Source organism: Cydia strobilella, chromosome 19 (genome assembly GCF_947568885.1).
Source record: "Cydia strobilella chromosome 19, ilCydStro3.1, whole genome shotgun sequence".
NCBI lineage: Eukaryota > Metazoa > Arthropoda > Insecta > Lepidoptera > Tortricidae > Cydia > Cydia strobilella.
The window spans coordinates 6,661,906-6,677,984 of record NC_086059.1 but is presented as its reverse complement, the minus strand read 5'-3'; the positions used below and the strand labels follow the sequence as shown (position 1 = coordinate 6,677,984).

Sequence of the window (16,079 nt, the reverse complement as noted above, 5' to 3'; positions counted from 1 at the left end):
ATCGCCATAGACTAGGCAGGTAAAGTCACATGCAGAAGCTAGCTTCATATAAATTTAATGTATGAAACTATCTGCCTTATCGATATTAAACAGACACAATACCAATAGGAGGTGCTAAACCATTTAATTTTCAAATAATGCATTACTTTACAGTTCATTATGCTCATGTAGCCATTCTTTCTTAATTAAATCAGCTCCTTTCTCGCCTATCATTATAGTTGGCGCGTTTGTATTTCCTCTTACAACTTTTGGCATGATACTAGCGTCTATAACTCTCAAACCTTTTATTTTTCGAACTTTCAATTCAGGATTGACGACTGCACTTTCATCATCGTCAGGACCCATTTTTGTAGTGCTGGTTGGATGATATAACGATAAAGTAAGCTCTCTTGCAAAACATTCCAAATACTCGTCACTACCTTGGTCATATGAATCGCAAGCCTTTAACTTAGGCCACATTACTTCAAAACCAGCTTCCTTGAAAGCATTCGTATTGGCCAACTCCAAAGTTTGCTTCATTCCTTTAATAAGCGTATGCATGTCATCATAATGATCGAAATAATTAGCGTAAATAAGAGGGTGCTCTTCTGGAATTTTGGTTTTAAGAAGTATCCGTCCTTTAGATTTTGGTTGAAGAACAACGCTGTAAACTAACAAAATAGTATTTTCTTTATTCATTTCAGCCATGTAGTCACGGAATTCGTCATTGAAGTTGTGTTTCGTAAACATGTCCACTACATTTTTGATACCCGGAGGAAAGAATAAATAATGAAATTGTATATCAGGACTGGTGGCAGCAGAATCTGTTGTATTTACAAAAGCTGTAACCAAATGAGGGCTGACATCTGCGAATATTCCAGACTGTTGTAACACAAATTCACTAAAATGTTTAACGATTTTTTCTTTAGAGCTGAAATTGGATTGCTTTTCACCAGTCAGCGCTTTAAAATAGATGACAGCAAACACATGATCTTGCAAATTTTCTCCAACTGGTAAATCAGCAATAACGTCTATATCTAAGTTGGTTAAGTGCTTTTGAGGTCCTATTCCAGATAAAAGAAGCAGTTGTGGGCTATTGATTGCACCCCCTGACAAGATGACTTCTTTTTTAGCTTTCACGACAATATCTTGACCATCTTTTTTAATAATTATTCCGTCAACAATGTTGGAGGAAGGTTTAAATAAAATCTTAGTTGCCAATGCGTTTTTGACCACATGCAAATTTGATCTATTTTTTATAGAATTTAAAAATGCCCTTGCTGTGCTGTGTCTAATGCCATTTTTTGTGGTTGTATAACTTTTCGTAATTCCTATTTGGTTTTCTGTATTCAAATCTTCTTTCACTTCAATTCCTATTTCCGAAGCAGCTTTTAAAAGAAAACGTTCAAGCGGATGCATTGGAGTTTTCTCTACATTTAGATATCCTCCAGTACTGTGATAGTTAACTTTGTTGTCATCCAAGGACCCGGTAAAATTTTCACTCTTTTTAAAATATGGTAAAACACTATCATAGTCCCAGCCATAGTTTCCGTCGGCAGCCCATTCGTCGTAGTCAAGTTTATTTCCTCTTATGTAGAACATGAAATTGATACTGCTGCATCCTCCCAGAGTTTTTCCCCGTGGCCAAGTACATTGTTGTCCCTTGTACGCTCGGCAAGCACCTTCTTGAGGTTCAGGTCGATAGTTCCAGTCTTCTGCGGTTCCAATGTTTGAATAAGCCAATTGCGGTGCCTGAAAGATTTAACACCAAAAAGTGGTTACACGAGTGTATGTGACATAATGATGATATAATGGCGTATAATGATTGTCTAATTACAGCACAAAGTCACATGACTATGGCAAGAATATGTGTTGTGCCTATAGTGGGTCTCTGTACAATGGAGCATCAGTAAAAGATCAAAATAATAAAATAAATAAATAAATAAATATTAGGGGACATCTTACGCAGATCAACCTACCCCCAAACTACGCAAATCTTCTACTATGGGTGCTAGGCGACAACATAAATACTTATATAGATAAATACATACTTATATATTTACATAGAAAACACCCATTACTCAGGAAGAAATATTTGTGTTCATCACACAAATAAATGCCCTTGCCAGGATTCGAACCCAGGACCATCGATCGGCTTCACAGGCAGGGTCACTACCCACTAGACCGGTCGTCAAATTAGTTCAAACATTGACGTTTTTTCTTAGTCAGATTATGCCCATAGTCAAGTTTGGTCAAATTGGATCTTAATCAAATTGGTATACTTATGTATGTACCTCAGTAGCTAAAGTGGGATTCCCGCCCGCCTCAACCAGCAGCACTTTCCATTCCGGTACTTCGCTGAGGCGGTTGGCCACCACCGACCCGGCTGACCCAGCACCAACTACTATGAAGTCGTAATTTGGATCTGAAGAGATTGCAAAATACACCCAATTTAAATACACGTCCACAAACATTACAAAGAGGATTAAATCAAAATCAAAAATAATTACGGCTATATGCCAAAAATGCCATACGTCAATTTGGAAAAGAGAAAAAAGAGCTGATACTCTTCAAACTGATGGATCGATTTCTATAAAACATAGCTGGAGTTGGAGAGCTAAGATGCCACAGACAGCCATAAAACTATAAAGATCTAGTACTTCTAATATGCCTTCTTGCATCTTAAGTAGATACGTATTTAGATTGCAAAATTGCGACCGATTTATCTAGAGTCTAGTAGTGTCAACAATTTCCTTAACAAGTTGAACTTGTTGGTCATGGTTATTACTCTGCTTATGTGTCGATTAAGGAAACTGCGTATATTATAGTATGAATTATCTCAGATGATTTTTTCGGGCTCCGGCCCTAACCTGTTAAACAAAAGGTATTGTTTCTTTTATGCAGTGGTTACACTGCTTACTGCTAATAGCCCCGACATAAGTAACGGGAACAAGCCCGTTTAAAAAGCAACTTTACGATTCTATTTATATGGTTCAAATTCATGAAACAGCCCAGAGATAACACGTTGTGTTATCTTCAAAGAAAAGACCACCCTGATTGTTCTCTGAAGGGGTCATCCATTAATTACGTCACACGAATTTATAGGTTTTTTGACCTCTTCTTGTCACACTTGGTCACATTGGACAGAATTGCATATTCTTTTGATAAAAGGAATATTAGTAATTTTATAACACAAAATCGATTAGGAAAGAAAATTAAACAAATAAAAACGATTTTCGTTCTAAAAACTCGTTATTTAACTTTACAACGAATAAAAAATTCGGTTACTGATGAAGTTACTAGCGCGCTCTGGGTAGCGCAGAATGTATGTAAAGCTTCTACGAGTAGGTTATGAGCTGCTGAGGGTGGTTGAGTTGTAGTGATACCTTCAAGAAGAGCCTCTGTAGCGTCAGCAGGCCAAACATGGTCTCCGACGAGAGCACAGTGGGCAGCGAAGAATGTCTCCAAAGCTTGCACAAACAGGGGCCCAGCGCCCTGGTAGCTACCGAGGATGGTCGACGTCAATGAGGGATCACACGCCCACATTGTTTCTAGAATATTAGTATATTGTGTTATACACAGTTGTTACTTAGCATTACTTTGAGTTATATTTAGTACTTTGGATATAAAAAAAAACATATGTAAGCAACATTTCTGTTACATGCGTCATTTATAAGTATTTTTTGTATTGCACCTGTTGGCAAACTTAAATAAAATAAAAGTTAATTTGTGAGAAAGTGGGACTATGAGATGAGCATGAACGAGAATCAAAGGTTCAATTTCGCTGGTTAAGGGGATCCCATGCCCCAATGACCTTCGATTTGAATCCCTTAGTTTTCTAATGTTTTTTTATAGCTTATCATATTAACAGCAACGGATTTTAGCAATATAGTATCCCATAATTACTTCAAAGTTCATTGTTTTCGAAATATTTGGCATCAAAGTTGAACAATTTTAGGCCAAAAAACTGGTTTTCTGGCCATAACTTTTGTGTTAATTAGTTTAAAATTAAAACCTTAGACAAATTTTTAGAGACGTCTAAGACGAACCCAAATATGTAGATTTCGTATAAGTAAGATCTTTCACAGCAATCGAGATACGAAAAAAGTGTTTTTTAGACAATGTTTAAAACAATCATAAATAAATAAGTATTAATTTTTTTCACAATCCGGTAGACAAAAATGGAGATAAAAGATTGAAGAACAGATAGCCGCTTGTCTTATAATTATATATGTAGTGCAAAAGTAGGAGATACGATTCAAAACTTGTCAAAAATCGATGAAAACCTCAGGTAGCCCCTTAACTGGACACGGACTTTCTGTAGGTTTGTATTACCCTTGAATTGAACCCAAAACAAAATAATAAGTATGGACCTTTATGTATAAGTAAATATGCTGGTCTGGCTGCTAAATATACTTACATACTTAGTACCTTTACAGGATGTAACAAAAATAGTGGGGATCCGTTTAAGGGCATATTCGGTATCGTGTTCTGATTAGGAAAAAATAGAAGAAAATTTTATTTGACGCGAGATTATTTTTTTCAGATCCCCACTATTTTTGTTACAGCTGTATAACCAACAGGGAAACAGTACACTTATGAAATCACCACTATTTGTCATTGTCAGTGTTATATTTTCTTTCTATAAAACACTCACCGTTAAATTGTTATATTGAACGACGTAAAACTACACCACACCTATATAAAACATTGAATTACGAGTCACTTGTTTATTTATGCAAGTAAACGTTCGCAAGGTCCTGGGAAACGCAAGTTAATGAAGAAAAGCTAATGCACCGTTATCGAGCCCTTGTTATCGATAAGTACTATGTTTACTGCACTGACCCGATGACATTTAGAAACACGAGATTTAGGTAATACCAAGATGATTTCAATATTATAGGTAATAGGTATACCCCGGGATCCTTTTAATTGACCGAATTTTTTTGACCAAATTTCGTTTTCCAACCAAATTTTACCAGCTGCAATTTTTTTTAACTGTTACATTTGTCATGTTTTGTTATGGTTTTTGTATTCTTTGGCATCTAATCATTTCAAGTGATAATTTTTTTTTTGCATAACGTTCACTTGAAAAATATTTATAATATGCTACTTGTTAAGTTGGGAAATGATTAAGTTGGGTTTAAATTTTTTGGGAAAGATAGTTTGGGATATGAAAATTTGGCAAAGAAAATTCGGTAATACATTAGTAACCTTTATACCCCTTATAGGAAGAGGTGCGCTTCGTTCACACTCATGGACTTGTTGTGCCTGCCTCATCATCAAAATTTTAAAATCTTCTAGTGAGCAGGATGCACTTGTATTAAAATTGTATTGGTACGAAATAACGTTTCTGAATATGCATCCTGATATCATTATTATCGTAAATAATAGGGTTGTTGACACATTTTGAATTTTATAAGTAAATCTAATTAAATAGATAGAAAATGTGCAATTTCTAACAATAAAATGGAAACCTAAAAAAGATATGAGATATATAATAATAAAAAAATACACCTGTTAAAAAAAAGTTTTTTAAACTTCCAAATAGGAAATAATAGACTATTATTAAGGGGTAAGGTGTATACGGGCAAGTGTGGCTGTGGGATATAAGTGTGGCCGGCCTTTACGTGTGGGTCTGTATACAACACATAGATTAATGTTTATCTGAGTTCATCCATTTGCAATTAAACAACAATTCGCAATAAACACTTCTATCAATGTGTAACTGTAAACAGACCCCAATGTCAAGGCCAGCCACACTTACTCAATTACCAAATACCTTAAGTAGGTCAATATTATTTTCGTTGTCTTGTTTTTGACCAGTCCGTCACGCTTCTATTTTTGTCTTTTAATAAATTAAAATATAAATAAATAAATAAATAAAGTTGTGTGCTATTGCATGTCTTTCTAGCTGTAGATTATAAAAAATAGTTGTCACCCTTTTTTTTCATATTTCATATTTCATTTATTGCACAGTCATGATACATAAAATAAGGTGTTACAAATAAAGTTAGTAAATTCATGACACCCTGTTAGGGCACAACAACAATGTTTAACTTACTATCTAATACCTATTAAAACATTTCATTATAATATATCTACCGTAATTTGTGTAAAGAAATAAAATAAGATAATAATAATAATAATCATCGAATAATAACATTGTAAAAGTGATAAAAGATAAAAAATTAAATAACATTCCATACATTCAGATTTTGGCAATTGTAAAAGTAAAAGTAAAATAAAAAATAAAATTAATCATAATTTGAATTCAATGTCACAATAAATAAATTAAAGTATTTTAAATTCTTATTATAAGTATTTGCGCTATTTTACTTCGTGAGCTTTTCATCATTTAAAAATTCCTCAATTGAGTAATAGCATTTGTGAATTAACATATATGTCTTTTAATTTCGTTTTAAATAATTTGTCACTTGGTTCAAGTTTAATAGTGTCCGGAATTTTATTGAAAATTGAAATACAATTATATTGTGGCCCATTTTTGAAGATAGCCAAGTTAGATTTTGGTAGGAGTAATTTGTTTTTATATTGGCTTCTAGTTTCTGATGTTTCCGGTTTTATCGGGAATAGATCTGGGTGTTTTCAAACAAAGAGGGCCGCTTCCTTTATAAATATAGAAGGCAGCGTTAACAAATTAAGTTTAATAAAATGGGGGCGGCAGCTATTAGGAATATGAATATTTGCTAATATGCGGATACACTTCTTCTGCATGACGAAAAGTTGGCAAGTCTACGCTAGCTCCCCATAGGACCACACCATAACGGAGACTCGAGTAGATATACGCGTAATACACAGACAACGCAGATTCAAGGTTCGTGTTCGATTTAAGTACGCTTAGCGCGTATGTATATGTAGCTATTTTTGTTTTGGTATTTTGAATGTGGATTTTCCAGTTTAAACTGGAGTCTATTGTGATTCCTAGCAATTTAAATTCGTTAACCTCTTCAATTTCATTATTATTTACTTTTAATTGTAACTCTAAGGGCTTCTTTTGGATGGGTTTAAACTGCATAATTTTTGTTTTTTTAAGGTTTATTTCTAAATTGTGGTCCTCGAGCCACTTCTGAACGGTAAGGAGCGTGTGGCAAAGCTGTTTGTTGCACTCAATACTATCAGTACCATTAAGTAGCAGGGAAACGTCGTCCGCGAACATAACACACTTGATATTTGTATCGAATATTTTAGGCAAGTCGTTTATGTAACACAATAATAGGGTACATCCGAGAACACTTCCCTGTGGAATTGAGCAGGTGGTTGACCGCAACCGTGAGGCTTTACAAAAAGCTTCACTCCGTCACATTTTTTGGGGACAAAAAACAAGACAACGAAAAGAATTTTGACCCAAGTATCTACACCGTAATGAATAGATAGGGATATGCACAGCGAGCTGCAAAAGTGCATACCCACTTTACAAATGGAATGCACTTACCTCGTGTTCATTATAAAACTATCTTAAGATAGCGCAATAAACTGGATAAAATCGGTTACGAATAAAAGATGCAAATATTTTGAATAATTTATTGTTTAATATAAAACGATCATAATCTAATTAAATATTTACTAACTTATTAAAAACTGGGATTAGGTCGAGTAAGCCACGTTTTACACTGGGGCAAAATAACTTAGTTTTATTAATGCTAGTAAATTGCGCCGTTAAGTGCGCTCGTGTAGCGTTCTAGTGGCAATGCCACGAATTAACGTGATACATAAGATACATTTTAGTGAGCACAATACGGGAATATATAACTGCAATAAACAAAAAATGAGGAAGTATGAAAAAGTACACGTTTTCTCTTTCCCTCATTTTTGAGAATCGCGACCGCGTGAAGCTGATTTCTAAATAAAAAAGTGCACTCTTAAACCGTGCGTATCGCGAAACGCGTATGCATCTCTACCCTGAGCGTTCGTACCATAAAATAAATGGATTAGATTTTTTATATTATGTGTGAATGGATTATATTTAATGTTGCAACCAAGTTTTCCGTCTACTCGTAGTAATGGTATTGTGTGACTTTCTGGGCACAAGTTTAAGAAGTATTTAATATTGCTCTCGTAATTTTAGTTCAACAGCAATCAATTATTTCTAAAATTTATTTATGCACTTTTCCAACTCATATATTACCTACAAGGCTACTTCATATTTGACGCCATCATAATATAACCATATTCTACAACTCTTCTGTCCCTTGGGCGTTATTATTTCTTCTGTCTCATAAAATGGCTCCTTCTTCTCCTTTACTATCGGGTAATCGTACGGATTAATAAAAAGGGACGGTCTCTTTAATGGCGTTGGTCGGTAGTATGTAGGTTTATACCACTTAAATGGGTTGGTATGTGGTAGCAATCGGTGATTCGGTCTCTTGGGTTTTAGCAGATTTGCAGGTTTGTATGGGTAGGGCTGAAACGTCGGAAGGTTATACTTGGTCGGTTGGTTCACGAAATACTCAGGTGGATATACTAACTGCAACACTGGGTCTATGTTGTTCAAGTTGACTTTGGTGGGACTACTTTTCATATCAGGTTCTTTGTGTTTTGGTTGGTTTTCACGAGCCGCAGGACTTTTGTTTTCGTTTTTGGTTTTACGCGTAGCATAATTTGTATCACTAGGTAGGTTGGGGAACAGATGACTTGTTTCATTGAACAAATCGGGGCGAATTAGATCTACTTTAGTAGGTTCTTCATTAGCGGAATCATCTTTAGGTTTTTGGTTATCGGGGTCAGCTTTAGCAGGTTCTTGGTTCTCGGAGTGTTTCGATTGGTGTTCTCTGTACTGTTCTACGGTGCAGCCGGCAAGTTCATCCTGAAGATTGTACCAGTCGTCTTTGATCATATCCGAAGCCTTCTCTGCGATCATAATGATCGGTGCGTTGGTGTTACCGTTGACAATCTTGGGCATGATGCTGCCATCTACGACACGTAGGTTTTTAACACCATACACCTGCGAAATGTATTATGATTTATTAGATATTTTTATGTGATAGCAAACGAGCAGACGAGCCGTTTGATGGGCAGCGGTCATCGTCGTCCGTGGACATTAGCAACATCACAGGAGCCACTTAAGCGTTGCCGACCCTTGAGGACCCTAAATACCCGCTTCTTGTAGAATCCCATGTCGTAGCGCAAAGGAAATGCGTCAGGAGGCACAACCTCAGAATAAATGGACAAGGAAACACATAAATCATAATACATAAAGACAGAGGTAAACAAACGGCGGCTTTATCGCTAAAGAGCGATCTCTTCCAGACAACTTTCAGGTAGTGGAGAAATAAAACTAAATTCAACCTATTAGGCGGTGCAAAAAACTAAATTAACAATTAGTATAAATAATAAAATACGGGTGCGTTGCATATGTCGTTTGCGGCAAGTTGCACTATTCCATATCGATGATGACGAGTGCAATATTTCCATACGACAAGTTACATTGAAGATTTGTCATAAAACATACGATACGACAAGTTACGTGTGAAAACCATCGATTCAGCTTACATGTAATGCATTTTGTAAGCATGTGAATGTAATGGACTAGACAGGCGCATGATTTTGAACACTTACCGATTTAAAAAAATTGTTTCTTATAACTTTATAGAAAGGGGCCTGGCCTGGTGACCTCAATACGTTTCTTGTATAAAACCAAAAACTACACTAACCCTTAGCCTGGGATCGACAACGGCGTCTGCATCATCCGCCGGCCCCATAGCGCAGGTGCCCACAGGATGGTATATAGTGAGCGTGTGGTGCCGCGCCACGCACTCCAGATGCTCGTCGGAGAGGAACTCGTGTTTGGCGCACCCTGGAGTCCTGTTGGGGTTCGGGCGGGTGTTCAGGAGGCGGAGCGCTGGTTGCTCGGCTAGCGCTGCCACTATGCGAGCCCCCTCCGTCTGGAAATACAGATATGCATTATATTATAGTACACTGTGAAACGGGGGGGGGGGGGGGGGGTAAAAAGACTCGAGTAACAATTTTCTTACCCCCGGAGTTACACACAATGTTTTTCATCACACTTGCGAAGAAAAAACTAAATTTTAAGCGAAATCAATCTTAAATACGGTGACACTTCAAACATTCGTCCGCCATTTCAAATTTTTTTGGCAGTTGAGACATCGAAGGCACAGACCCATCGGCATTCAGCCACAATTGAAAATTGTGTAAAAATATTTGAAACGGCTATTAAATTAATCAAATAATATTTTAAAACATAAACAAAAATATAATAATTTATAAACGCGAGCGTAGCGAGTAGTTCGAAAAATGGAATCTTGAGCGTTGCGAGGGTTTCAAGGCATGAGGGTTCAACAAATTTTGCCACCGAGTGAAACACCAAAATTTTCACCACACCAAAACTTATTATACCTATTTGGTTCGTATGAATTAGTGACATAATAAAAAAAAGCTATAACTCACGAGTGACATAGCTTTTTTTTTCAGAATCCATAATTCCCGCGGGAACAATATAGGCCTTTGTCCTTCAGTACACCTGCATGAAATAAGATCTTTTTCGAGCAAGTGTGATGAAAAGTCTAATAAGTACAATCTTACACATATCGATATAGTGACAATAATATAGCTTAAGGGCTTTTGAGCACATTCAGCTGTAGTGAAACCAAACTCCTTTTGCATATGATAGCTGAAACATCTACAGTGTTCTTAATAGGTACGGCCAAGTGAACTTAGTAATATCGCACCGAACCTAAATATAGGTATATACATACGGATATATACGGATGATCAATTTTTAACTTATAGTTTTCGTTGAACAGGTTAATTATAACTTTTATTGAAACTTGATTCTAATCTCGGTTTATTATAACGATGAAATATATAGTTATTTGTTTTACAAAGGGGCAAAGTTGTTGTTTAACCTCTCGTGCTAATAATTATTAATACCCGAGCAAGCGAAAGATTCCAAAATTGAACAACGAGCGTAGCAAGTGGTTCGAAAAATGGAATCTTGAGCGTTGCGAGGGTTTCCAAGCCCCGAGGGTTCAACAAATTTTGCCACCGAGTGAAACACAAAAAATTTCACCACACCTAGACAAGGAAAATGCTAACTATAAAATATCAAACTAAATAAAAGCAAATCAATTCAAAATTAATGTAATATTTATCATTCAAAATCATCTTTTAAAAATCAATTCTACCAGCCAACATTAAGAAAACAACTCGAAATTTGCATTTCTTTACTTTGCCCCACATGTGTATTAAAATGCAACTTTCTCATCAGTTTTTGAACAATCAAGAGAAAATTTACTAGCTAGTGTATGTAGTAAAAAGAATCTTAAGTAATACCAATTGAACTAGGAAAAAAAGACATTTTTTTTTTTAATTTTGATTTGTTTCGTCGACAAAAATTTATTAAGAAATAGAAATACTACTATGTATACCAAACACGTATACCAGAGGTAATGTAAAATGTACCTAAATGCTGACCTTCAAATGATGACTACACATTTATACTTGGTCTATTATTTTTCTGAGTACTAAAACTACGTTGGTACTACGTTTTTAGTCACTGTTTACTTATTTCTTATATGAAATATCCTACTTACCATAACTTTGACGTCGTCTGGGTGACTATAGTAATTGGGATATATACGCGGCGGTGAATAAGGATTTGCATCCCTCAGCTTCAGGAACCCCTTACTTTTAGGTCGCAGCAGTAAAGGCACGACGGAAAACGAAGATTCGAATAAAATATCCTCGTAGAGTTCCGCGTAGGTCTCGTCCGTCAATCCGTTGGCTCGTTTGCCAAAAATGCCTCCATCCATATTATCTGCTGTTGGAGCTATAAACAATTGAATATCTGGATAATCTTCACTCGGATCTTGATACTTGGTGTTCACAAATGCCATCGCTTCTGCTTCCATCATACTATAAAGTTGTCCTGACTTATGTATCGAAAAATCAATTAAACTGCCAATACTAAATACGCTGTTCAAATTAAAGCAATAATCAGTTCCGTTCGTGTACGGATTATCAAAAAGAAAAGAGTTGCCGCCCATTGCAACATGATCTTGCAGATTCTGTCCTACACCAGGGAGGTTTACTATTGGATGGATTCCTAGCTCTTTTAAATGTTCGGCGTCACCGATTCCTGACAACATCATTAGTTGAGGAGATTGTATGGCACCACTTGATAAGATCACTTCTCTTTTTGTTTTTACAATCTTATGAATTCCGTGTTTTACAAATTTGACTCCGTAGGCTCGTTTATGTTCGTCAATGAGTATTTTTTCCACTAAAGAATGCACACTTACGTGTAGGTTGTGCCTTTTGGCTGCCGGTCTTAAATACGCTTTTGCGGCACTGCATCGGAGACCTTCACGCACAGTTGCATGTGATCGTGTAAATCCGGTCTGATACTCTCCATTCACATCCAAAATATTGTATCCAAGTTCCTGGCCCGCTTCTAAAATTTTCTTTGTTATTGGCTGTTCGTACCTAAAATATTCAACTGTAAGCCGACCCCCTGTAGAATGGTACGGGTTATCTTTGTACTCGGGAATGGCCATATTCTCAGATTTTAAGAAATATGGCAAGACTTCATTGTAAGACCAGCCTGAGTTCCCCATCGCTTCCCAGTTGTCGTAATCGCGTTTGTTTCCTCTGATATAAAGCATCGCGTTTATCGCGCTGCATCCTCCGAGTACCTTGCCGCGCGGCCACTTACATCTCTTATCCACCATGCTTAGACAATATTCCTCACTAGGTTCCGTTACAAATTGCCAATCTATAGAAGATGTTTGAAGAACAGGGAACATCACTGGTACCTCTGAGAGGACATTCTCATCTTGTCCGGCTTCCAGTAACAGCACATTCCATTCAGGGTTTTCTGAAAGTCTATCGGCTAAAACGCATCCTGCAGAACCGCCTCCGACTATGATGAAATCGTAGCATTCGTATAGATGTTCGAAGGGGTGGTCTCTCACGCGATGCTCTGCGTCTTCGATGTCCGGTCTGTACAGATGGATGGCCATGCGGAAGATGATCATAGCCCCGAGTCCCGGGAGCAGGCTGAACATGATCCTCGTGTTGGAGAAGAGGGGCTTCAGGGACGGCGCCCCGCTGCTCGACATGGTGGAATACTTTGATGTTCACTGTTACACCACTGATATTAAAGATTAATTAAAGGACTGGGTATTGATTTGTCATTTTTGCACCGTTTACAATGACGTCATCGAATACATACTGCACAGAGTAGGTAATGTAAGTAGAGTAGGTAATACCGTTTTTTATTTATAGTTCTTTTGTTAGATTATCATTTACTAAACTTACCTACCTAAACCGCCATATAACTCTAAAAGATCTATAGATTGGAGATATTTAATGGAATCAATAAAAAGTGAAATCTTATTTTACACATTCCTTTAGAGACATATAATTAATTTGCAAGAAATTAAATAAAGTCCACATCAACCGGGAATACAAAATATACGACACAAGTCATATACTGTACTGGTAAGGGCCACTTGCACTATCCCACTAACCCGGGGTTTACAGGTTCAATCATTAACCCAGTGTCAAATTGTACTGGTAACCATGGTAACTCCAGGTTTAACCGGTTAACCCGGGTTAGTGGGATGGTGCAAGTGGAGCTTATAAAGTTAAAGGCTTGGTGCTGGGAGATCCGATAACTCAGATCAAAGTTTTAGCAACACTCGTCATGATTGATGTTGTTAACTTTATTTTGTGTGCCAATACGGCTGTTTAATCTTTTTTAGTAAAATGTACACAAAAATAGATTAAACCAAGTGGTATTAAATACATCCCGATTATCCCGAAACGTGAACGCAACTGCATACTTGAGGCCGAATAGACCCATTCAAATTTAACAATGTACCTATTTATTTATAAATTGTAAATACAGATGTCAATCACAATGACAGCTTTCTAGCCACTTTCTAGCACTAACGATCACGGAGCAAAGCCTCGGACAGACAGACAGACGGACTGACATGGCGAAACTATATATAGGTATAATAACATATAAGGGTTTCTAGTTGACTACGGAGCCCTAAAAACAGTATCAAAATCTTAATAAATAGTTCCATCAGAATCGGAGTAATTAACTAGGTATAAGTAATTAGTTTTAGCAACAGTTACTAATAATAGGTAACTATTTCTCAAATTAATGTAGGCTTCTAATTTGTTATAATTTATAATGTACCACCTATACTTATGTATATTATGGTACTCTGTAGTGTACCGTCTGCATGGTGCTTGCGTTTGCATCCTGCACTGTCTCCTTTTACAATGCATTACAGCATTTCATTGTTTCATTTGACCCGAATTGTGAATGAGGCGGCATTTAAACGATTGCTATTAAGTATATTATAATAACAACATTACAAGTATAATATTTTTGTATTTATCCAATGTTAAGTAGGTGCCCATAACTTAAAATGGATAAAATGAGTCTAGACTGTATACCGGACAGATTGACGCCAACGTATGTACATCCCCAATCAATATGTTCCTTTTTTGTCTTAAGGTACTAAACCCTAAAAACATGAAAACGAGTTGAGAGTTTTTTAAGTTTTTTTTTTGTCGGAGTGGGAATGCACTTACGCACGGTGTGTGGGACTCGCCAGCAGAGCAGCACTGCACAACACTCTTAGGAGCATGTTTTTTTTTTTTTCGAAAAAACCTACTTGAGTGTTGTGTCGCCATGGTCGGGTTCGACTGAGTCTCTCTGGGCTGAGTCGGGGACTCTATAACAGCAATCCTAAAGCAAAGAAGGCTCACTTGGCTTGGCCATGTACATATAATGGACCCTACCCACATCAAGTCATGCTGGGCCAAATCGCAAACGCCAGGAGGCAGGTTGGACGCCCTAAGCTTAGATTTAAGGACTGCTGGGTCTTTTCTTATAAATACATAAATATTACTCGAAATTTATAAATAATAATATATATATATATTATTTATAATTATTTTTAAGTCTTCTGCTTTCGTCATCACTGCATCTATCGGCCGCCCTTTGAATATTATTGATAGTGTTTATCCATGTATTTATCAAAAATGAAAAATTATAAAAAACAGAAATGACAAACAACAAGAAAACGACGCTAGTACAGGGTAGAGGTAGACGGGTTGGGTAGGGCTGCACCGTCGTTGAAACTGAAGAAATGTTGGATGGATTTGAATCTGTGCCGTGACCCACGGATAGATAGTATTTATTGATAGTGTTTATGTATGTAGAAACAATGCAAGGTATTGTGTTCGAAATAAATACACTTTATATTACATAGGTAGGTAGCCTTAAAAATAAGTTTTTAATTTATTTATAGCTGCTATTCAACGACTTTAACGTACCTATACAAAAATTACAAAACAGTTATCCTTTAATACAACTGTAACAAAATTAACAACAACAACATGCATGTAACAAAATATAAAAAACCGGACAAGTGCGAGTCGGACTTGCCCACCGAGGGTCCCGTACTTTTTAGTATTTGTTGTTATAGAGGCAACAGAAATACATCATCTGTGAAAATTTCAACTGTGTAGCTATCACGGTTCATAAGATACAGTCTGGTGACAGACAGACGGGAAGGACAGACAGACCGCGGAGTCTTAGTAATAGCGTCCCGTTTTTACCCTTTGGGTACGGAACCCTAAAAATCAATGCAATATGCCTTTGGTGGGTGTTTGAATTTGAATTGAGGCAGAACATAATCTTGACTTGAGTGAGTCTGACCACGGTCAGTTTGCGTTTGCACCTATTTTGCAGTGTCAATGACCACGTTATACTTGACTTGACGTGGCATTCGGCGTGCACAGGTAGCATAGAACTAAGTATATTTTATTATATCAACGACCGTAATTTATAAAAATCTGTTACTGAACCTTCTACATATAAATACATTTTAAAATTAGTAGTTAACATGGATTTTAGTTACTTGATAAAAATAAAATAAAAAGATATTTATTTAGTTTATTTACCAACACAAAAAACAATGAATTGAGAGTACAATAAAAAAATCCGATAGAATAACAAATATTTGTGCAGTAAAATGGATGAGACTCAGCGAGACCGCTGATTTTCAGTCCCCAACGAAAACTTAAAGCTAATTCTT

The 16,079-nt window shown here is 36.5% G+C and overlaps 3 protein-coding genes across 6 annotated transcripts in view; 1 reads left to right on the top strand and 2 right to left on the bottom strand.

Annotated features, from left to right (window-relative positions):
• Positions 1-16,079, top strand: part of LOC134750242 (flotillin-2) — a 470,025-nt gene that overhangs the window by 231,912 nt on the left and 222,034 nt on the right. The gene's annotated exons all lie outside the window — the stretch shown is intronic.
• LOC134750300 (glucose dehydrogenase [FAD, quinone]-like) lies at positions 108-4,772 on the bottom strand. The gene is made up of 4 exons (XM_063685463.1): positions 4,637-4,772; positions 3,366-3,530; positions 2,274-2,404; positions 108-1,731 (listed from the first exon to the last, which is right to left on the bottom strand). The coding sequence occupies exons 2-4, from the start codon at positions 3,523-3,525 to the stop codon at positions 148-150; spliced, it is 1,875 nt and encodes a 624-aa protein (XP_063541533.1). The 5' UTR covers positions 3,526-3,530; positions 4,637-4,772; the 3' UTR covers positions 108-147.
• Positions 7,508-13,127, bottom strand: LOC134750235 (glucose dehydrogenase [FAD, quinone]-like). Its single transcript, XM_063685382.1, has 3 exons — positions 11,550-13,127; positions 9,651-9,881; positions 7,508-8,941 (listed from the first exon to the last, which is right to left on the bottom strand). Exons 1-3 carry the CDS (start codon positions 13,074-13,076, stop codon positions 8,126-8,128), a joined length of 2,574 nt encoding a protein of 857 aa, XP_063541452.1. The 5' UTR covers positions 13,077-13,127; the 3' UTR covers positions 7,508-8,125.